General features: G+C 42.1%; 1 protein-coding gene across 3 annotated transcripts; it reads left to right on the top strand.

Annotated features, from left to right (window-relative positions):
- Positions 1-4,282: 4,282 nt before the first annotated feature.
- NFYC (nuclear transcription factor Y subunit gamma) lies at positions 4,283-22,350 on the top strand. 3 transcript variants are annotated; one of them, XM_010174012.1, is made up of 9 exons: positions 4,283-4,390; positions 7,931-8,002; positions 9,507-9,620; positions 11,998-12,093; positions 16,030-16,203; positions 16,642-16,698; positions 20,363-20,470; positions 21,212-21,271; positions 21,850-22,350. In XM_010174012.1, exons 1-9 carry the CDS (start codon positions 4,286-4,288, stop codon positions 21,967-21,969), a joined length of 906 nt encoding a protein of 301 aa, XP_010172314.1. In that variant the 5' UTR covers positions 4,283-4,285; the 3' UTR covers positions 21,970-22,350. The 3 variants fall into 3 exon arrangements, with proteins under 3 accessions (XP_010172314.1, XP_010172313.1, XP_010172315.1); XM_010174011.1 differs by having other exon boundaries at positions 16,540-16,698; XM_010174013.1 differs by lacking the exon at positions 9,507-9,620 and having other exon boundaries at positions 4,286-4,390; positions 16,540-16,698.
- Positions 22,351-24,000: the final 1,650 nt, after the last annotated feature.

Raw genomic sequence — 24,000 nt, 5'->3', positions numbered from 1 at the left:
AAAGAGCACAAACTAGCATCTGGTTAAAGAAGAATTTAAAAAAGGCAAGAAAAAAAGGCAACCACAGACACTGGAGGTGTCTTTGTGCTTGCTTTGTGCTCCTCTGAAGAGAAACTCTTTAAGTATTTGTCAGCTGCCACAGGATTTTGTAAGTTTAATGTTTGTAAAAGGTGTTCTGCTCCGGTGAGCAGAAAAGCTCTAATTGCAAAGTGTTGATGTCCTGGTTCTTGAGATGTGCTTGCTAATCTGCTCTGTAATCACCTCCAGGCATTTTATGCCCAGGCCTCAGCTTTTTGGTCTCCAGTTTCTTTTTTTTTTCCCCTTAGTCTGGAAACAAAATGTTTCCCTTCGTGGAGCATATTCTGGGCTGTGTGGACTGGGTTGGCTGTCGTGTAGCAGGTGTATCCCAGTCTCCCCTGTTCTCATGCCCTTATTTCTTACTGTGTGGGAGGTTTTGGTGGGGTTTTTTTTGGAGGGGTGGTTTGTTTGCTTGTTTGTAACTAATTCAGTAAAGCATCCATGTTGTGAGTGAGTGTGTTGTGTGTTTGTGAAACTCCTCATCTAGTTTCTCCTGCAAAACCATCTCTGCACAGCTTGGTTTTTAGCTTGCAGGCTCCTGGGACTCGTGCTGGTAGTTCAGCTAATCCAAGGTCAGTGTAGCATCCCTCTCTGCTCTTGATGCAGCATCAGGAGCACTGGTGAGATGATGGTTCTTGTTAAGTACGTGTTGTGTGGAGCAGAAACGTGTCAAGCTTGCAAGGTACTTGCCCATCTTCCATATGGTGACACAGCATTGCTGGAATCTACCAGTTCTCTCTGGTTGTGGTTATGCTTTGTGACAACCAGGTGACATAGATGATGTCACCTTCTAAAGAACTTTTATTTGGCAACAAGATGGTGTTGTAGTAGCCAGTTTATTCTTAAAACTTGTGAGAGACCATACCCTGCATTACATGAGTGCATGGAGGGGAGTGTGTGGATCCTCAGAGCTCCGTCCCCTTCTGCAGAGGCTGGTGGAGGAAATCTTTAAAGGAGGAAAGCTGAAGTATAATGAAGCTCTAAAATTTCCCTGCAAACTGCCTATCAAAAAAAAAAAGACAAACAGGTTTAGACACTGATACTGTGAAATCAGAGGAGCTGCCTCCCTGTTAGCTTTGGTGGGCTAATCTTCTGCTGCGTGCTTTGGCTTTTGTTGTTGTTGTTGGCACTAATCCTGATATGAAGCATTCTTAAAAGAAGAGAACAGCGCTTCCCCTTGGGTGAAGGAACTTACCTAATTGCACAGGAATGGCTTCATTAGTAATGTTTGTCTCACAGAAGCCAGCACTGTAGGTTTGTGTGACAGTTTGAGGTTTTTCCTCACAATCCTGCTCTAACACTTGCAGACACCTTCAACACCGCTGACGTATCTGTGTTTTAATGGGAAGAAATCACTGTAGTAATGTTCTGAGCAGTTTTAACCTGCTTAGGCTTTTATTTGGGAGTTTATGGTGGTTTAATTCTCCAAGTTCTTGAGAAAATCAGTCTATTGGTGACTATAGTTTCTACTTGTACTCAATTTCCTACCAGTTATCCTAAAGAGTCACTTAAAGTAGCAATTGTCCCTGGGATCGAGCATCAAGCTGGTCATTTTGCATTCTGAAATCAGTCTTATATTTACCTTGAAGATAGGAATTTTTAAATTATAGATGACTGGAGTAGACAATTTATAGCTCTTCCTGAAATCTGGATGAGTACCACAGAGGTATATATTTAATGCAGGAAATTCACTTTTGCACGTGGTAGCGGGTAAAGTGGTGGTTGAAATTTTCTTCCTCTTTGCTCCATTAGCTTTTATCTTTCTTTTTTTGTTAACTTGTTGTTTTTTAGGATTATGTAGACCATTATATTCCAGTACAGCATGGGTTGAATGCAAGTAATTTATATTTTGAAAGAAAGCTTTGATAAGTGATTTGACTTGTCTTCAAGATGAATGGCATCTCTAGTTGCAGGAAAGACCCTGTCTAGCGTTAGTGTTGAACTATTGCCCGTACAGAGCAGATCTCAAGGATTAGCTTTTATTTCTGTGCCTCAATTAATTTTGGTCGGCTTTTGACAATGCAAATCAAGGGTTGGGAGAATCAAATACCAGTTTAAGACTCGTTACAATATTTATCTCTCTGTGTTTTCTTAGAAATACTTGAACTATCTCAGTTTGTAGGTGGATAGTAGTATAATGTGAATAGTTATTGAAGAGTCATCAAGTCACTTGTCAGTCCCTTATTTCCATAGGTTCCTTACCTGGAGTTCTTCCTGTCTCAAACTCCTGCTTTGAGACAGAAAAATAAGATCTTCTGACCTTCTCTTTGTCATCCCCTGTCAAAATTCCCTTTGGCTCTTCCCACACCTCCCCTGTCCCCTCCTCAGGTTGATGAAAGAAATATAGGGCTGTTCAGAGCCTGCCTTGGAGAGTGTGGGCTGCAGGAGGGAACGAACTCATGGTCTGACATTCATCTCTCTGATCTCTTAATAAGATTTTTATAGATCATGGTTTCTTTGGAATAGTAGATTTTGAAAGTACTGGCAATTGGCTGCTGCCTCCCATGTTTTTTTGGTGTGTTTTACAGTGTTATTGGGATTCCCTTCGCCTTGAGGAGGGGCTGGAATAAACCTTTACGTGGTGGATGAAAAGCAAACGGGGATTGTGCGTGTTTGTGTCAGAGTTAAATCTGCTCTTGTGTCTTTTCCCATTACACGGTGACACACAAGTGTTTGAGTGGATCTTATGGAAAATGCAGCACCTTTCTCTCTTGCTGTAAATTGAGGGACACAGAGACTTACTGTGGTGAGTACGTGTCATTCATGGAAACTTCAGAGCTGCTCTGGGTGACCCCGAGAGCGTTTGCCATCAGTAAATCGTTGCCTTCCTCTGCTTTACTCGCTTGAGAAGTGAACAATGACTCTTCTGGCATTCACCAAGATGCTTTCAGTGCATGGGAAGCACCAAGTCCCATCCTGTCGGGTTGTGTCTCGGCAGGTCCTGTGTGTACGTGTGTTTTTGGCACATCTTTCCCCCATCCTCCCAGGCTGCAATCCCTGTTGGAAATCCTGCTGCAGCCACACACTCCTGTCATGCAGGGGAAGCCAGCAAGGCTGGTCTTGGTGTTCCAAAGGATTCTCAAGTTGTGCATCTGACTTCATTTTAATATTAACCTGAAGAGTTTCCTTGCCAGAAAGGCAGGACTTGATCTAGGAGTTCATGGGGGAGGAAAAGAATTGTGTCAGCTGGAGCTGGGTGGTGCCACAGGGGCTGGCACCGTCCTGGTCACCCAGGGATGGGGGTGATGGATGCTGTGTGTCCTGACCCCTTCACCATCTTCACTGCAGTGCAGAGAGGTTATAGAGGGAAGTCTGAACCCAGTTATTGTCCCTTTGGTTTCTCCTGATGAACTACTGGTACATACTGTAAATAAAGCCCTTTGCAAAGATCCAAGTCTTAATGAAAGCAAAGGCAACATCCAGTATAAATTTGATAACAGCCAGATTTGCTTAACTTCCTGCAGTTGTGGAATACTAAATGACAGGCATGGGGCTTTTAAAAAATTATTTCAATTAAAAGATTTGAATTTTGAATCTTAACATTGTGCTTTTGACATTCTGCATTATACAGACTGTTCATTTCTCCTCTAGATTTTAAAATATCTCTACCAAGGAGAAGATGTATTTTAAAAATAGTGTAAAGCCACAAAAACTGACACCTTGCAAATAGGCACAGAAGCAACTGTTTCATTACACTTTTTAGAAATAATATTGGGCTGACATTGACAGTCTGATTTCAACTTAAGGAGAGTTTGCTGCCATATCCTGGGCTGTTGTTGGATTTAACAAGCAAAAGAAAAAATTACTTTATAATAGGAGTGTGAGCTGTGACTGGGCATCAGTTGTGTTTTGTAACTCCCTGTGAAAAGGCAGAGCTGTAATAGGGGAATAAAAAGACTATTTTTGCTTTCAGTTCTTTTTTTTTTTTTTTAACTGTTCTTTTTCAATCTTTGTTCAAATAAATAATTAAAAAACAAACAAAACCATTAAAACCAAACAGTTCCAGAGGCTGTGAGTATCTGTACATTGTTGCTGTGAGACCTGGACTGGCATATCTTATTTTGACAGTTTTCCAGAGCGATTAACCAGGCTGGACCCTTCCTGTATTCCCAGGAATCAGAGAGAATCTCTGGGAGCCTCTGACTCCTGCCTCCCTCCCTCCTTCCCTCATTGCTAACACTTGTTTTGGTTTCTCCCAGCTACCAGAATGTCCACAGATGGTGGTTTCGGCACAGCTAGCAACAGCGATGCCCAGCAAAGCCTCCAGTCCTTCTGGCCTCGGGTGATGGAGGAGATCCGCAATCTCACCGTGGTGAGTGTCCTCCTGGCTGTGTTATTTCTGAAGAACTGACAGTGAGAAGTGCCTGGTGATGTCTGGTAGCAAGATAAACCTCAGCTTGAAGGTGTTCCTGCTGCTTATGGGCTCCAGTCAAGTTTACACACTGTGAGGTGACCTTAAGACCTGATAAATAATCATTCAGCCCAGCTACAACTGCCAGAATTTGAGTGCTTATGGGCTCCAGTCAAGTTTACACACTGTGAGGTGACCTTAAGACCTGATAAATAATCAACTGCCAGAACTTGACATATAAATTGTATGCAGCTGGTTTGTAGTGTCATGAGATGTGATAGTCACACCTTCAGCTCTTTCTGGACTGCACAAGAAGACAAAATTCATTCAAAGGGTTTTTTTTTTAACAGGCTAAATGATGACTATGACTGCTTTCTAGAGAATTGCAGAGGAATTAACTTCTGGTTGGAGGGGGGAAAAGGGAAGTGATTCTAAAATAGCTACAGGTATAAGTGTAGCTGCCATAAGATGTTGTAGCTAAGGGAAGATTGAGGGATTTGAGAACATACCTCACGTTGTACTACATGGGCTGTTTCACTGCTCTTCACATTCTGTAATAGACAGTGTGTGACCAGCATGTGAGGGAACCCTGAACCACACCAAAGGAACAAGCCACATCAGTAACACCCTGGGAGATGCTACTCTTCAAAATGCAACCCTGTCTTTTCCCTGTGTGATAGTTTCAGAGAGTTTTTACTCTGCTCCAGCTAAAATCCAGGACGCCCTGCTTTGTAAATTCAAACACCTGGCTATTGGCAAACAGTTACAATTCTGTGAATGAGTTTTTGGTACAGAACTATTATGATCTCTTTCAGAACTGTCGCCTTTGACAAGCCTGGAATTTTGAAGAATCACTTGAATTCCAAGTGCATCATTATCACATGCTTTATTAATTTAAAGACATTTGATTAAAAAAAATAATGCATAGGCTGAGAATAAGAATTAGACTAAGTAGCTTCTATTTTTTCTTTTTCATCCCCCAAAAGAGATGGGCCTGAGAACAAGGGCATATAATAAAATTGACTTTTCAAGAGAGATTGGCAGATTACTGTGATACAGTGGTCCTGAAAGCACAATCCTGGTGCTTTTAATGTAGCTGAAAACAAAAGAACTCCAGTTGAAGATGGGCTGTTCAAAGTGAAAACCCCAATCCACTAGTCTGCAGATAAGCTGCTTTTTTTTTCAGCCTGTGTGCAGATAGTTGATTAAAGAAACAGATGTAGAAATTTGTATGCATAACCAGAATTAATTACTTAGCTCTTTCAGCGCGGTGAATTCTTGTGTTCCAAGAGCTGTAGTTTGTCTTCATCTCCACATGAAAGGGGTTTATTCTGCAGCTTATCGAGTAGGAGCAGCTTAATTTTTAACTGTCATATGAATCTATTTATTGCATTGCAAGCTACTAAGTCATTGAAAATTTAACCGAGGACAGTGAAGCAGAGTTGGAAAGGAGAAGGGATAACTGCAAAACATTCCTATGCAGCTGTCCTCTGCGGAATCACATCCTGAAATTTATTGAGCATCTTATTGACAGTGCTCCCATGGATGTAAGTAAACTTAAAGCTCATCTGCATGTACTGCACAGTGAAATTCAGGGGGAAAAACAAGGGAGCTGCTTAAGAAGAATAACCCAGAGCTCACTGTTCTCTGCCTGGTGTAACAGAAAGGATGGTGGCTTCGTCTTGGAAGAATAGGGAACAGGACAAGGCTGAAACGAGCATCTGGGCTCACAGGGAGTTAGAAGAGGCCTGTGAAAACATTGAGACCTAATTTGGAAAAAAAAAAAGAAAAGATGAAGAATTGGTGTCTAAAGTTTGTTCTGCTGAGTAGTAGCCAGAAGTGGTCATGCTTCCCTTCACCATGGTACTTGCGTGTTGATTTTGATTTATGTGACGTTTGCCTGTCTGCCTTAAAGGAATAAGGGAGCTTTAATTTTTTTTTCCTGTTTTTTTTCCCCACTGTCTCTCTTCTCTAAAGATTTTTATAGCGTTGTACTTGCAGTTCTGCTGTTCTTAGAAGTTAATATACTTACAACTGTTCAGAGTTTCACAAATTGGGAATTTTGTCCTCATCTTTCTTTGAGGCTCCCTCAAAGCTCACCAGGCTCTTTAAAAAGGAATGAGCTTTAAAAAAATAATAATAATAAAAACAACTCAAAAAAACCACCCTTTGGGATATTTTTCCATGCCCTAGCAACCCCTTAACTTGTTTATGTGGCAGTTACTGGTTGAAAATGCCAACCTGAGCACACTGTGTGTCCAAGCACAGGTCCCAGCCCTGGCTGCCCTCTTCTCCCAGTGCCTAAAATACGGCGCTCGCCAGCGGGATGCAGCAGCCCCCAGCTCTCCTTGCAAGCACCCACAGCCCCCAAATTAGATATGCAGCATATTCACAGAATGCTTTTTTAATACATATGCATATAAAATAATGTATATCAACCATAATATTTTTTAATATATAAATGAAATGAAATGCCCCCTGCTGGAGTGCTGCCTGGGCCACGCACAACCTCCCTATTTTTGCTTCAATAGAAAACAGCATTTTCAGCATTTTTTTTTTTCCCTTCTTTTGTTTCACCAACACATCTTGCAGTGCTTTCTTCCCTAGAGAAATGAATTTCCTTTTATTTTCTCTGACATTTTTGTTAAGAAGGGAAGACTTTTTTCTTTAGAAGCCCTTTGTGGGCAGGGATTCTGCATTCCTGATGCAATGGTACGTAGCCTCAGCCTTTCTCCCTTTTTAAGAGGGTCCTCGTAGCAACACACAGTGGATTTTTATATTATTATTATTATTATTCCTCCTTCTATCTTCAGTGTTGTCTCTGCTGCTGCTCACCTTTGGTACGTGCTAATAGCTGAGCAGAATGAGTCCATACAGTGACAGCGCTCACTCTCTCCTAAACCATCATGACACAGTTTTGAGTCAGCACTTCTTTTTGATGAAAAATAGGAAGAAATCCATCTAAAAAGTGGAAAAGAAGAATTTATTTTATTTTTTTAACAAGATTCTTAGAAGGTTTTTAATGCCAAAACTGGTATTGGGTAACAGGGAAGTACAAATAAAGCAAAGATTTCTTCCTGTGGCCCGACATAGTTCTTGTTTGGCTTCATTTTCTCTTGTGAATTTTTGGAAATTCCAATGGTTTCTGGGTCCTGAGACACATAATTGAATTAGTTGCTTCAAATATAAATAGATGCAGAAATGTGTAACATTAGAAACATTCTGTTCTGTGGAATGACTTCAACTTTGAGGTAAAATAGTAGATACAAGTGTGATAGAAGATTTAAATAGAATTATTTCAGTAGAAAATATAGAACAGTAGATGAGGATTCTCAGGCCTGAGGAGAGGCTGCTGTATCTCAAAGGAAATAAGTTATTTTTATAAATCTAATTTTAACCAGTTTAGTTCTAGACAATACAGACTTGTTTTAACATTTCTTGTCTCACCTTTGTTTTCAGTTAAGTATCAGTAAAGAGTCTCAAATGTGAATCTCTCTGCAGAAAGACTTCAGAGTTCAAGAACTCCCTCTGGCTCGTATTAAGAAGATAATGAAACTAGATGAAGATGTGAAGGTACACTCATGGGGTTTTCCTTAAGTATTTATGATCCTTTTGATGGATATTGTAGCATAATTCCGTGCAATTCATTACTTTTCATTATTTATTACTGTTTTTAAAGCACATTTCAACCGTTGCCTTGAATGCACCATTAGCTGGCCTCGTGTAATTAAACTGAGCTGGGAAAGCAAAATCATTTGGGATCTTTGAAGACTTTTGTAGTTTTGCTTTCTTCTGGTAAATACCAGTCTACTGTATAATTCTGTGTTATTTCCTATTTTTTTCTAGTGCTTAACTGTCTTTTCTCATGTTTCCTCCTTGATTCTCTTTTCCTTTCACCGAGCTATGCAGTGTTTAGTATGAAGAGTGATATCACTTCAATGTGTGCTATGCTGGTTCAAGTGTTATGGAAAAAATAAGTAATAATTTAGGTAGATAACATGAATTTGACACTGGTATTTGAGCTGAACCCTTGATGTGTGACTGGTGCCAACGACACATGAATTAACTGGTGAAAACTTACTGATACAAAAGGAAGGAGAAAGGAATCACCTGCAGGGTTTGACTCCTGCGCTGCTCCAGTCATCCCTGTTTTTTTAAGTTGGAAAACTGTCTCATTTAACTCCTAAAAGAGAATGGTTTGCACTTTCTTCTTGTTTTTCTCAATGTGACACCATCCTTCTGTTAGGACAACCTTTAACATTTAAGTGAGACCCTGAAAAAGGTGTGTCTCTGTCTTCCTACACAAGGGAGTTATTTATTCAGCCTGGAGAGGGAATGTGCCCAGGGCCTCTGGGGTCCCAGCTCAGTGTCTGAACCAAGTGAGTGCCAAATTTTTGATGATGAAGAGGAACATGTTTTAGGGCAGGGCAGTGGGGGGAAGTCTCTGGACTGCCTGGAACATTATTTAACAAGAAGGCTGTACTAGGGAGTAAGCATTAATGCCAAGTAATAATGAAGCTACTTAATTTGAGTAAAACTTGAGCAAGATACTTTTTAAGGAAAAGGAATTTGGTGAGGCAGAGTCTTTACTCAGGCCTCCAAACCTCCTTTGCAATTTCAGCATTCATTTCAAATTATATAAATATTTCAACTGTAAAGTAAGGGCCAGGCTTTAAAATGAGCCCTCGAAGTGTCCTCTGAAGTTTGTGAATTGTTTATGCACGTGCCAGGAGGAGATGTCGGATGACAGCCCCAAGGTGAATGTGTGCTGATGCCTTTTGCTGTCCTACCATAATCCACCACAATATGGAGTTGATATCTGACTAGTCAGGGAGGAAACAGACTTTTGAGACAAATTTTAGATGCCCAGTACTCATAACACTGCATTTGACTTGAGGCTGGTAACTCTTTGGACTGTCAAGACTCAGTTATTCTGATGTGGAAATTCCCCTAACTTAACCATTAAACAATGCAACCATTCAGATTTGGCTAATGTCATAAAGTTATTCTGACTACCACTTTACACTATTAGAATACCAATAATAAACTCTGTAATTAAATGTACAATTTTTTATAGATGATCAGTGCAGAAGCTCCCGTGTTGTTCGCCAAGGCAGCTCAGATATTCATAACAGAACTGACTTTGCGAGCGTGGATACACACAGAAGACAACAAGCGCAGGACTCTGCAGGTAAGAGCTGCTCCATCCTCACCTTCAGCTGCTTCATAAACTGTTTCCAGTTCTTTGTTTTCATAATACCAGGCGTGTTTTGTAGACAGTAACTTTAGAATCTGTGTTTATCGCTACAAACCTGTGTACAAAGCGCAGTGCCCACTGTAACTGTGGGACTGAAATGCTTCTTTCTTCATTTGTTTTCATAAAAGCCAAACAACAACAACAACAAAAACCAAAGCTGCAGCTGTCAGCTGCTTGTGACCTGCTCTCACAACTCAGGAGAGCTGTAGCTGCTGAACTTTTAGCTGATTCGTTTTTTCAGTAGCAGTTCTAATGTGAGCTTGTACATGTTAGTTTGTGTCAATAAATGTGTAGAGATGAAAACAAAAATACCTTCCTCCAGAAGAGAGAACTGTTCCTTCTGGATTGAGAGGCTCTCAATAATAGTCATTTTTTTTTAGTGGTTCAAGATTCAACTGTAACTCTTTAGAGTCTTTTTAAGGAGAAAAATAAATAAATTGGTGTTGACTTCTAGTCTGCACGTTGACTAGAACTCCTAGAAACTAAAATAACCATCAGTTCAGGCCTCCAGGTCAGAAGCAGGAGGTTGTGATATTTAGGACAGTGTCAACTCTCCTGTACCCTGGTGCAGAGGTTGCTCTCGTGGCAAGGAGACGTGTCTGATTTCAGTCCAAAGCTATTGAATGGGCATCCAGCCACTCAGTCACTGCTAAATTGGACTAATGCTACTTGCTTAACCCAGGTTTTAATGCACTTACTCTGGGAAGGATGTATTTGATACACGTACCATGAACAAGATGCTTCATAAGCACAAGTGCTGACTCAGGCATGTCCTGTTAAAGAGTTTTCAAGCTTGGATGGATCGATTAATTTCAGAATTGTACTTAAATCCTGATCTTCATGTCTAAGACCTTGAATTGCCTCGGGTTTTATTTATGACTGCCTTGCCTTGCACAGCAGCTGCCCTCCTGGAACAGCTGCTCTCTGCATGGACAGTGCAGCTGGAGAAATGCAGTCTCTGCTTATCGAGTGTTTGGAAAGAAAATTTCAAGTGGAGAGGTCTGAGTTAGGGAAGTCTGTTTCTGAGGGAATTGGATTGAGCCCAGTCCTCAGCATGGAGAATGAAATATGTGATACATCTGTTCAGTAAAAGGGTTTTTTTCCTGGTGAAGATACTTTTATAATACATGCTGCCTGCAGAACAGAAGAAGTATCTTCCTTGGGCTTGCTACATTATCATTGTTTGGCAATTAAATGCCAAGACAGTAAAAGGTTTAGAAATGTCAACTAGCCTGAGATGAGATCATTTGAAGTGTTACCTGCTCATTAGGCAGCACAGGCATCTTTGTCTCAATTCTTTTTCATATATATACTGTAGAAATTCTATCTTCAGCTAATGAGAATGAGACTTTTAATAGCTTCTTGAATTAGCCCTACTTTGTAAGATGGCTTGGAAGAATTTTGAAATTACAGATTACATTGTTTTCTTTTTCTTTCTCTCTCTCTTTATTTTTTTTAAGTCAGCTTTTTAACTTGGGGATTGTTTCAGATCTTAAACAAATACATTTCAGTGGTGACTTATTGCTGGGTGTCACTTTATTAAGGTCTTTAATGCTTTGACCTAATGCTATTCTTTGGATTTCTTTTTCAGGCAAGGTATAAAAGTAAAGTTATAAGCCATTTTGAGAAGATGCTTACCTTGCCAGTTTCTCCTAGAAGCTCGTTGGCTCGTGCACATCCTTTTTCTGATACATGTTTGGCCAGTTTGCTGAGTGTATGTTTTAATCTTCACGCTTTCTTTTAACCATTTTCCCCTTCCACATGCTGGAACCTGTTCTTTCAACATCTCTTGGGATTCCCCTGCCCTGAATAAGATCCTCTGATTCTTTTTTTTTCCTCTTCTTTTTTCAATCCCATCCCCAACTTGTAGATTCTGCATATGTTGCTACTAATACATGGAGCAGTCATCCTGGTCTTTCTGCAAAGCTGCTTTTCAGATATCTTTGGTATTATAAAATATTTTTTAGAAGAATTCCCGTTTTTCATGTACTAAAAGGCTTGTGGTGGTTGTCATGAGCCCTCTGTGGTGAATTACAGTGGTACCATTGTGGAGAGCCTGATTAGGCCCAGTGGGTGAGTAGATGACTGTAATAGCCTGAGTTTGAGAAGCACTTTCTGATTGCACATCTTGGAGGTCTCCCTCAGCACAAGACAGTGTTGTTGGTACTGAAACAGAAGTTCTCGCCAGCTGGCTTGACCACTTGGGATCTGACTTGACTCAATTTAAAAGCTCTAATTTCATTTATCCAGGAGAAAACAGACTTCTAAAGCTAAAGAATGTTGTGTTTTGGGGTTTTTTTTGTTGCTATAGAGGAATGACATCGCCATGGCAATTACAAAGTTTGATCAGTTTGACTTTCTTATCGATATTGTTCCAAGAGATGAACTGAAGCCTCCGAAGCGGCAGGTGAGACATGAAAATGATTGTTTTATTGTCTGTCCTTTCCTTGGTGAGAGTTCAGTCTCTAATTAAGAGAGGGTTGATAAAGTGATACAGAATCAGATAGAAACATGAGGTTTGTGCTTCTCTTTTTACATGTTAATTTACAGTGGTTGTCAGGTTCTTACATTTTTTTCATGGGAATAGAGCTTGAGTGGAGATTTACAGCAGTCTGACTTGAGGATTTACTTAAGTGACAAACACTACTAAATAACTCTGAGTTGTTTTTTTTTTAACATTACCAACATTTGATAACTTTAAAAAGCAGGCTGAGTCTGCATCCTTTGACTTGTAAAGGGAGAAACAGACTTCTTTGCTTACGAGTACCACCTACTACATCCTTTGGGGCAGTTATTGCTACTGTAAACATCCTTGACTGGAAGCTGTAAGGTGTTAGAAGGAGCTTTCAGTCGGATGTTTACAGCAGCAGGCTGCTGCAGTCATCTGAGCACAAGATCTTTGAAACTTAACTGGCTTCTGTTTTACAAAGCACTTTTTCCCTCCCTATTTGAGACGGTGCTGAAAATGCAATGAGGTGGTGTTTGAGTTCAGTCTTGCTGCTTCAAATGCAAAGTAATTTATCTCCTTTGCCTGAAAGCTTGGTATTTTGCTGCTAAAAGTTCACTGGTTCAGTAATTGGTCTCTCTGTTATGAGTTTCCCGGTAGATAAAATGTCTGGGCTGCCATCAGTACACCTCTTCTAGGGATCAACTCTGTTTGGACAGTGCTGCACCTTGTTCAGCAACTCTGGAATCATTGCTGAGAACTCAACTGGACTCGTTTCTTCTCTGACCAGTAAATTTCAGTAGTTTATAACAATTCCTTCAACTGTTTTTTCTGATACTTTGAAAGCTTTACGGTGTGTTAGCCTTTGAAAAAGTCCAAAGTGGTCCCTAAAATAGTTTATCTAGTGAGTGCTACTGGAGAGGCTGAAATACTGTAAAACATCTTTCTGGCAAGTGTTTTATTTGGGAGTTTTTCTTTGACATGTTTTTTTGTATTCTAATATAAATCTGGATAACATAAAGAAAGTAGAGACCAGTGGTTCCATTGTGGACCTGAATTTTGGAGGTTGCTGTTTTACTTTTTGCTTTGAAGTCCTCATGGTGCTACTGGAAGCGATGGCCAAAGGGAGGAAATACACACTTCATCCTGCCTGATGATGTCCTGAGTTGAGTTTAACCTCTTACTCTGATTTCCAGAAGCAGCATGACTTTATAGTAAACGAGGAAAACCTTCAAGTTTCACAATTTATGCAGGAGAGTCCATCCTACTGCTGCAGTCAGCTAGAGTTAAAATTAACAGCATCCCAGGGCTTCATTACAGGTGTGCTGGGAGCTCTGTTCTCTACGTGGTGAGTGTCACATGTAGGAATTTGGCACAGCTCCTTCCATTCCTTCACTGAGTTCCTTGCTTTATCCTTGCAGCAGTGCAGCAGAGATGATTTATCCAAGGATCATTAGTTTAGGTATTAAATAAAAAGACAAAGCAGCAGCCTGCACAGCTGCTCTCAATGCTTTGCTTCACTAGGGGAAAGAAAATCCACGTTTCAGTTTGTTCAGCTTGATAAGCTGAAAGGAGTTGGCTGCAGCCTGAAGTGACACAGGTTATTTCTGGCATTGCAAATTCACTTTTTTCTTTTCAATGCCTCATTCAGTTACTCAACTTTGTAGTGCTATTTTTAGAAGTATTCCATGTTTGGGAGGAAGAACATTATCCCTATCTTTTCCTTGCTGGAACCTTTTGATTCCCATTAGAATGTTGTAATTACAGAATATTCAAAGTTCTATAATCAAATGGAGCCCTGAAGGATTTTAACAGTGTGTTATATCCATCTAGGTTGCTGGATTAACGTGTCTTGATGATACATCACACCAGAGCTGTGTCTTTTGGATTGCACAGCATCAGCAGTGAAACCCTGTTGGTTTTTGGTATGAAATAGGCTTGAGAGATCTGTCTCTTGCTGATACATCCACTGCCTGTGAACGCTGCTGAATCACTAGAAATACTTTTTATGGCAAGAGAAGTTTAATGGTGAAATAGCTGCCTGATAAAGAGCGTAGGTTAAGACTTTGCAGTGGAAAATACTCCTTTGATTCAACAGCATTGAAAAGTGTCTGCCTGTAGGTTGGCAGCCTGCACTTTCTGGCTGGGGCTACAATCTGTATTTTCTCTCTGCCGTGGAAAAGACTGTTTGACAAGTTAGTGTTGGTTACGCGGGAGAGCTGGGAGTGAAACTCTGACTGTTATGTTGCTCTGGTAACTAAAGCTATGGCTGGAAAATAAAGGATGGCAAACGATGTGACACAACCTAGTTCAAGCAGATTGGGATTTAAAGCTGTTTTTTGCCCGTAGCAAATGCAACTTAACCTGGAATAGATACTGAAGTACTCGTTGCCTTAATTGTTTCAGGATTCAGCTAGGAATTGAGGATGGGAGTTCTCTAGAAATAACATAGGTAAGATTGGGCTTTACAGAAACAGCTACAGCTCTTCTATGTGTGTGGTCTTGGGGTTAACTAGAGACATGGCCTGTTGAATATGTATTTTAAATTTGTTATTAATCCCTCCCCTAAAGGATTTGATGAAGTGAGTAGGAATAATGACTGAGCTACCATGTGTGTAGGAAGTATTGTAAGCGATTGCAGTACCGTGGGATAGTGCTCATGTTGGCTCTGAGAGCCAGGCTTAGAACTCTCTTCTTGATTACAGCCAACTGTGAACAGCTTAATCTTTGGGAGATGATTTTCTGGTCAGCTATTGAGAAACCTCCCAGTAGTAAACCTTTTCTTTAGTTGTTATCCCTCTGAGAGACTAGCACCTAAGAGAGAGGGCTCTCTTACTCAAGCCTGATGCCCATCTAGACAACATACAATGATCTTGTTTAATCTGAATTTTTCTTTCCCTGTCCAGTTGGATACGCTGATGGTAATCCATGAGCAAACCTCATGTAATGCAGGGGAGTCAAGCAGACTTGTGTAAGTGGGACTCTACCATGTTGTAGCACGTGTAAACATCCTACACTCTCAGCTGTGAACTCGAGGTGGCTGGGAGAGGATTGTTTACGCCTTCTGCCATGGAGTGAACATCTGGTGAGCCACATCTTCTCTAAGGTGCAAGATCCGACTGCTCCTCTGGGGAGCTTAAGAGTTCTGATTCTTGAGTGTTAATAGCTTGCCACTTAGCATAATCTCTGAAAATCTACTTCTTTGCCTAAAATATTATTAACAATAAGGGACTTTTCTCTCCTCAAGACATGCTTAGGTAAAACAAACCAGCAGTATTACAGCCTGTGCTTCTGACAGCGAGCTGGAGCAGAGCCTTTTGTTTCTTCACACTGTTGAGATATTCCTGCTACCAGCAGAACCAGGTTGTTAAGTCCCAGCACCAGATGAAACTGTTACAATTCTGGAAAAGCTGGATTTAAATAAAGAAATACAGGCACAGCAATATACATCAAGTCCATGAGTGTTATTCCATAGATCGAGATTTGCGTCGGGCATGTAGACTACGGAGAGGGTTTTGTTGACAGATGAGGCTTTGTAAATCTTCCTGGTACATTTGCAATTCCTTCTGTGTTAGATAACAGACAATGATGGAATTTACTGATGAGGAGTTGTGTGGTTTACAACTATGGTAATTTTACTCATTTGCTTCTTGTAATGAAATTGGTGACTGCATTGTTACACGTAGGATATTGGGAATGGCTTTGACTTCCATGTAGCTGAATAAACGAGGAAACCTGTTTTGATTTATCATTTCAGATTTATTTAGTTAAACTGTTATGAATGAGGGGTTAAAGATATTTTCCCGTGGAGCATGCTTATGGGGGACATGTTTCAGCTCTGGTTGGGGTGTTTGATCTGTTCCTCCCTGTTTACCTGTCATTTTTCCTGTGCCACAGGAAGAAGTGCGTCAGGCTGTGACCCCAGCTGAGCCTGTACAGTATTATTTCACACTTGCTCAGCAACCTGCTGCAGTGCAGGTTCAGGGGCAACAGCAAGGACAACAGACCACCACGTCTACAACTACGATCCAACCAGGACAGATCATCATTGCCCAGCCCCAGCAAGGGCAGGTGAGCGATCAGCAGCGTTCAGGGGCTCTGCAGTTCAGTGGAGCCAGTGAAAACCTCGACTTGCTCGTGTGTAATTGTCCTGGTATTGCATTATCCTGTTCTCACTGCTCAGAACAGTCAATAACAATAGAGAAACATGGGTTTTGGACATGACCATGTGCTCAGATACCTTAATAACAAGGGTCATCTAGGTTCTGGGTTCCCTTTGTGGTGATTTAAGTGTCAACAAGTAACAGTGGTTCTAGGAGGAAGTCTGTATGTTACAGTCTCTGTATCTGGTGGCTGTTTCACCTGTGTTCAGTCCTTGCTTGGTCCTTATCCCCATTTTGAATGCAGACCACCCCCGTGACGATGCAGGTTGGAGAAGGTCAACAGGTACAGATAGTGCAGGCCCAGCCTCAAGGACAGACCCAGCAGGCTCAGAGTGGAACTGGGCAGACCATGCAGGTCATGCAGCAGATCATCACCAACACAGGGGAAATCCAACAAATACCGGTAAGACTTTACCAGTAGAAATGTGTAACATTCCTGTGAGCAAACTGTCTGCTGCTGTTCTGGTATGAGGCTGTATACGTTTGCTTTTTCAGCTGTACGAGGAAGTTTGGATGAGTGGTGTGTTTCCTGCACTTTAGAGAGGAAAACTAACCAGGTGTGACACAGAGGAGGAAATACATCTAACTCATCTAAGTGTAGACTCATTGCCCACCCCCTGCACTTTTACCTAGTGAAGTAGTTACGATTAGGAAGCAATAAATAAAACATTTCCTGGATAAACTTTAGTTCTTTACTACAGCATGGTTTCAATAAAGCATAATTAACTACTTTTGCCTTTACTTGGTTCTGCCTCTGCAATCTGAAGTCATGACCTGGCAGACTTGAGTGGGAAAGGTGCCATCTATGAGTTATTAATAAACTATTATGTTGTAAGAAATATTTCTACAAAATACTTTAAGCTAGTTAGAGGAATGGCTTTGCAGAACCAAGAAATACCTCTTCACTTTCACATCAGTATAGACCTGCTGTGGCTTGAAGAATGGGATTCTGAGTACTCAGCATCAGCAGCCACATTCTGGCATGTGTCCTGGGTAAACACGTGGGTCAAAAAAATGTCACTTTTTTTTTCCCCCCACCTCTCTGTACCTTGTAATCACAACAAAGCTGGTTCTTTCAGTTCCCATCTGGAAAATTTCACACCTCTTAAAGAGGAAAAAAAAAAAAAAACAACCAAAAACCAAACATCTAGTTCTGTGTACTTAACCAGCAACCCAAAGGTCAGACCAAGTGACCAAGACAAGCGTTTGGCTTTGCCTTTGATTCTTGTTCTTAAGAAGTGTACCCACAGCTGTGGCAAAACTGATCTTTCACACAAGTTTGTGCTTTGCAAGATTTGCTAAGCTTCCCTCTGTTCCTCTGGCAGTTGTTCATGCTTTGACATAGCTTCTTGAAAAAAGGTTTAGATTGTGGGTGTTGCCAGATTTTTCCAATTCACTCCCAAATTCTTTTCATCTCTTAAGTCTTCAGCTGATTACGACTGCTTGGCTTAGGATGTTGGTCAGACAGGAAGTGAATTGCTTGCCAAATACGGTGTTTTACTACAAGCAACCTTTTTTCCCCTCTGCATTCTCCACTGCCTTTCTCTTACATTATTTTTTCTCTTCCTTTCCTTATGAAAGTCTCTCAAAGATACTTGTTCTTCAAAGCATTTTGGACGGAGATCTCCACCTCCAGCCCATGTGGATCCGTTGCAACAGTACTGAATGTTGCAGCATCCTCCTTTGGTTCAGCAATCAAAGAACAGTTCAGACTTGTTCTTCACTTGTCTCCAGTGAATGCTGTAACCCCTGACAAGAAGGGAACTTGGAGATCTGCTAAGAGAAATAATTCTTTATAAAGTAGCTGTGAGGGGGCTGTAATCTTCTACAGAAAGTAGTGCTCTCCATGTAGGTGGATCCTGTTGCAAGTGGTCCAGTGAGACTGGAGGCTTTTTAATTAGTGTCTGGTTTTGGCCAAGCATATGTTTCTACCTTCCTCTTGCCTGGGAGTGTGTAAGAACAGGTAGTTTTGACTGGTCCTCAGAAGCTTCTTACTCTGCAGGTGTAAGACAGAAACTACCAAGTGCCTGAGTGTGGGGCCTTTTGTCCTTAAGAGCACTTGGTTCTCTGATTTAAAGTGTAAGGCTGCAAAACAGAGCAACTTAGGAGCAGTGTTTTAATGAAATAGTCCCAATTCTCCCTCGTGTATCTAGCAGAGGTACTGTTTTGACTGTAATTAAGAGGATTCTTCTTAATCCCAGCATGCTGAAGAATCACAGTTGGAGCTGAAGGCAGCATCTTTCCTCTTGCTCACGTCCTGCAAGCGAAATAAAATAGAACACGGAGCCACATGCTTATTGCAAGAGCTTTTTAGTGCCCTGTCCTGGAAAGCACATTCTGTTTGGTTTCACAGAGTGACAGTCCTTGGTCTCTGCAGTGCTCCTGTCCGTTCTGCTCTCCTTCTGCTCTGCTTTTATTGCTTTTCCCTTGAGTTTCCCTTCTCTCTTGTTACGGTTAGTGCTCTCTTCTGATAGTTCCTTTTCAGTCTGGTATCCGTTAGGGTTCAGCAAAGAATCTTTCATAACATAAATATGACAGTTTGAAACCCTCTCATAAAACTGATAGTGCCTCTGGCGATGGCAGGGCTGTTGGGAGACTCCTACTAATGTTCTTTGCTGTTTTTCCACGTGCTCCTGATACTCTGGACACTCCTCTGCTGTGATTTACCATTTACTCTAGGACCACAGGTTGCCTGTGGAAAGGTGGCTTTTATTTTTTAAAAATTGAGGAAAACCTGGAAGGATATATGTTAATTAAATGGTAATAATTTGTTTGTCTGCATTAATTTTGTGTTAAATTGAATCTGTATCTTAGCTGGACCTCATTGGGCAGGTTCTTTGGAGCTTAGTCTTGTTTCTGGAAGAAACACTCTTTTTTTTTTCACTCTTTCTAAATTGCTTTTATCCATTCAGTTAGTAGTGTAGTTAAAATGGCAGCAGGAAGCCCCTGGTGTGGAAATCATGATCTGCCAGCAGATCTTGATGCAGAAACAAATCCTTTTTTGAAATGTTTATGCTCATGTGGAGTTTATTGCTCTTGAAATAATATTGGAGCTTTTAGGCACAGCTGGTGAAGTCAGCAGTGTTTGTGTCGATGCCAAGACCATGTTCTAGGCACTTGAACTTTTGTCAGTGAGCAGTTCTCAAGCATTTTGTATGTCTTTCTTTCCCCTTTTTAAATTAAAAAGAAAAATCAAAACACTGTATATAATTAACCTTAAGGCTGGGAATCTAAATGTTCTGAAGTTAAATAACACAGAAATTCAACTGTAGTATCAATCATACTGTGATTTTTTTGTTGTTTATTGCTCCTCAAGTGTCTATTAGCTGTTTGTATCACAGAAAATACAAGATGAGAGTTGAGGTGACCATGATGACGTTGTCTTCATATCCCACTCCCCCAAGCATCTAACCTTGCAAGATCAGGGTTGTGGGAAATAAATTTGTATTTAAATGTTGTAAATGAAGTATTGACCCAGAAAATGTTGGCCTTTGCCAGATGGGGCTTGACATGCATTGGCAGAGAGTTGTGTTAAAAGCCTCCAAATGTTACCTTGCCATATTCCTGGGTTTTGTCATCTCTGCTGTCTTTATGTGAAAATTTCCCCTATATTCTGTTATATTTTTTTGGCAGGATACAGCAGGAGTGTCATTATGTGCAGCTAGCTCAGAAGGATTTTCTTTATGTGAAATGATACATCAAAGCACTAACTCGATTCTCAGAACCAGAAAGAAAACTTAAGTGTTCTCAAAGCTCTCTGAAATTTAGCAATTAATATGCTTGAGCTACTAACTGATCACTCCCATTCTGGAGGAAGAAGTAATATTGTGCTTCCTCAGGGTTTTACTTCAAGAATCTGCAGGACTTCTGTGGACTTGGGTCTTGCTTTGACAGGGTCTATGATAGTTACTCATCTCAACCGGTAATCGATTGAAGCTTCCCGGTGTCATCTATTGCTCTGTGGCTTCTGTTGTGGGGGAAAAACAAAAAGAAGGCAAGTTTGTGTGTTTCAGGTTACACAGTTACCTGTTTAATTTTCTTTCCCTGCCCCCTCCGCTTGTCTCCAGGTTCAGTTGAATGCTGGCCAGCTGCAGTATATCCGCTTAGCCCAACCTGTGTCAGGCACCCAGGTAGTCCAGGGGCAGATCCAGACGCTTGCAACCAATACACAGCAGGTACGCACTACAACAGCAGGGCTGACATGAACTGGTAAAAGTGTTATTCCCTAGCTCCTGAAACTGCAAATTCCACTCCAATTGACCAACTCTTGGGCTAGGATTCCTGCATTTCTTTTTTTTTCTTCCTGTTCCTTTCATTCAGAATAATAAAGCAAGGAGCATAGCGGAAGTTGCCGTTACCTGTACGTGAAAGGTGCATGCATATATGTATGTGTGTGTGTGTGTCTCATGCTGCTTCTGAGCTGACTGCAGGTAAAACTTCAGTTCATCAACCTTCTTTTTACTTCTGCTCCTTCTGGCTGGGTGAGGGAGGAGCAGCCACACAACCTCTCAGGAAAGCTGTTGCAGAGGTGAAGCATCAAGACCGGCATCGCTGCCAGCAGGTTGTCTCATATTCTTGTTGAGACTGGTCGCTAAGGGACTCTCCTCTGCCTTCAGAGGACAGGAAGGCTGCTGCTTTTCTGTGATCCTGGAGGCTGTGTTCTCCTCACGAAAGTCAGGGAGGACAGGCTTGTGTTTGGTTTGGAAGGGCTGAATCCCGTGTCCTTTGTTCCTGACTTGCTGTTAGCACCAGCATGACTGCGGGCTGGCAGTAGCAGCCGTGTATTACCACATGGTGGGGTCATGAAGTTTGAAAGAGTCTAAAAAGCTCTTGAAAGGCAGCAGCAGAATATTGTTAGTGGGGTTTTGACCCTGTCTGAAGTGCTGGCAGTGATCATCCTTCTCTTACCCTTGTAGATAACGCAGACAGAAGTCCAGCAAGGACAGCAGCAGTTCAGCCAGTTCACAGATGGACAGGTAAGAACTTGGGGTTGGTTGGTGCTACATCCCTTTGAAGTCAAGGGCTGGAAAGACTGTCCTAAAGTCTGCATGGTCTGACAAATCCACTCCTCCCAATAAACACTGCTACTGCTACCAAACCTGAACCAGGAGCAGGACAAGTGAGTGTTGTGCCAGTCTTAATTAATCAGGATTAAGATCTTAATCCTGAAGGATCCAGGTGGATCCTTCCATGTTGTGCTGCCTTTGCTCTAAATTGATCCAGTCCCCTCCACTCTGGGTGGGATCCCCTTTACTCGTGACCAGTTTGGGAATAAAGGTCTTAACATCTAATCATTGACTGTTGCATAAGTAGCCTGAACTCAATTTGGGCATGAGAAATTGACAGCATTACTTTGTTATGATTTAACAACACGTGTCTGGTGGCAATTTGCAGTCTGTTTTTTGGGGGTTGGATTTTCCTTGGACCTGAGAGTTGCTGTTAACGTCACCGCGACGCTCGTAGGGTCAACGCACAGCGTGTGCTTAGAGGGAGCTGGTGCTGGGTGTGATGGGAACTGACAGTCATCCCTTTCCCCTGCTTCTGTCTCTGCCAGCAACTTTATCAGATCCAGCAAGTGACCATGCCTGCAGGCCAGGACATCACCCAGCCCATGTTCATTCAGTCCACCAACCAAACCTCAGATGGCCAAGCCACACAAGTGACAGGGGACTGAACGGGGACGTTGTAGCAAATCCTCTCTCGGCGTGCAAACGAACACGTACCAGCTTGACGTTCACCATACCAACCTGGTCTGATGAATACATCTGCTTCTGTCTATCTGTACTTGATATTAAGCCTATAGTAGGCTGCAATCTCCGGTGCACTATACACCTTCCTCTGGTGGGTATGAGAGAATATCCAACAGACACTGACAAGAATGCAATATTTTTATTTTTATTTTTTAGAAATCAATATTTCAGTGTATTCAGCTGCTTGTTCAAACCCCTACAACTGAAAGAGAACTAATCAAAGGAATTTGTAGCATCTCATTGAGCAATTGAGCAAAGGTTTTTATCTAGTAAAATTATTAAAGGGTACTGCATCTGGTTTGTTGTAAGAGCTTTATTCCTGGTATTCTCTTTGTATTATTATTTTTTTTCTCTCTGAATAGAGCTAGATTCAGTCCTCCCATCTCAATGGTTTATTAGGGGTGTCTGGGGGGAGTGTGTGTGTGTGTGTATGTGTGTGTGTGTTAGATTTTCCTCTCCTACCTCCTTTTTTTGGTAGGGCAGAGCATTGGTTAGATGCAGCTCAAGGGCAGGGAGTAGAGGAGGAATAATTAAGATGAAAACAACAAAAAAAACCCATTCCTTTGTATGATGACTGTATTTTTTAAAGGCAAAAGGTTCTTTCATTTGGCCTGGTTTGTTCCAGAGACACTAATGTAAGTCTGGACAAACCCCAGCCCTGCTGTTAACTGTTGTCTTGGCTTCAGTCGATGCATGTAATATAAGCTTCATAAAATGAAATAAATCTCCTTTGTAAGATAATGTGTGTGCTTTCTTTGAGAGCCAACGCCCGGTCTCAACCTGCCCAGCAGAGAACATCCTCAATCCCTGAGGAATTATTACACCTGAAGTAGTGAGAATACCACTGGGGTTTCAGGGTGGCCTGGAGAAGTGACACAGGCAGTGAGGCTGGTGTGTGTGGATCCTGCCACACCAAGGGGGTCTTTTGTGACCAGAGTCCAGATGAGCCCATGGGGAGGAGTTGGGGCAGGTTTGAGCAAACCAAGAGGTTTCACTGAAAACACCACAGAGAGCCTCACAGCCTTAGGCCGAGTTTAGGTCTTTGCTAGAAGACTTTTGTGCATCCAACATTGAGCAGTTTGACATAGTTGGCGCTTTCATATAATCCCAGACTGGTTTGGGTTGGAAAGGACCTGAAAGATCATCCAGTTCCAACCCCCCTGCTGTGGACAGGGTTGCCAACCACTAGATCAGGCTGCCCAGGGCCCCATACAACCTGGCCTTGAATGCCTCCAGGGATGGGGCATCCACAGCTTCTCTGGGCAACCTGGGACCCTGTCTCACCACCCTCTGGGAGAAACATTTCCTAATTTCCAACCTAAATCTCCTCCCTTAGTTTAAAACCATCTCTCCTTGTCCTATCACTGTCTGCCCATGTCAAAAGTCACTCTCCCCCCTGTTTCTAAGCTCCCTTCAGGCACTGGAAGGCTGCAATGAGGTCTCCCTGGAACCTTCTCTTCTCCAAGCTCAACAAGCCCAGCTCCCTCAACCTTTCCTCAGCAGAGAGGTGCTCCAGCCCTCGGATCATCTTCCTGGCTCTCCTCTGGACCTGCTCCAACAGCTCCACATCTTCCTTGTGCTGGGGGCTCCAGGCCTGGATGCAATATTCCAGAGGGAGCCTCTCAAGGACAGAGCAGAGGGGCACAATCCTGCCCACCCCTCTTTTGATGCAGCCCAGGACACAGCTGACCTTCTGGGCTGCAGTCACACGGGGCTGTCTCATGCCAAGCTTTGTCCAGGTGGCTTCATGCAGAGCTGGGTGACAGCGCCAGCACTGCCACTTGGGTTGTTTTTTTTCTGGCAGAATCACTAGGTTTGGCAGGGTTTGGCAGTGAGGAGAGGCTGGCTGCTCCTGTGCATGGTGTGTAACCCACGCTGCTGTGAGTGCTTCCCCGGCAGCGCCCAGCCCGGCTGTGCGGGACCAGCCGCTCGCCCCGGTGCTGCTGCTGCTGCTG

This window comes from Antrostomus carolinensis, unplaced genomic scaffold (genome assembly GCF_000700745.2).
Source record: "Antrostomus carolinensis isolate BGI_N321 unplaced genomic scaffold, ASM70074v2 scaffold17398, whole genome shotgun sequence".
In the NCBI taxonomy this organism is placed as follows: Eukaryota; Metazoa; Chordata; class Aves; order Caprimulgiformes; family Caprimulgidae; genus Antrostomus; species Antrostomus carolinensis.
Note: the sequence above shows the minus strand (reverse complement) of the source record. Positions and strands in the feature narration are given on the sequence as shown.

Coding starts and splice junctions, on each gene's coding strand:
- NFYC (XM_010174011.1), top strand. CDS start 4,286: ATGTCCACAGATGGTGGTTTCGGCACAGCTAGCAACAGCGATGCCCAG. Junction 4,391..7,930: donor AGATCCGCAATCTCACCGTG/GTGAGTGTCCTC, acceptor ATCTCTCTGCAG/AAAGACTTCAGAGTTCAAGA. Junction 16,699..20,362: donor GGGAAATCCAACAAATACCG/GTAAGACTTTAC, acceptor GCTTGTCTCCAG/GTTCAGTTGAATGCTGGCCA.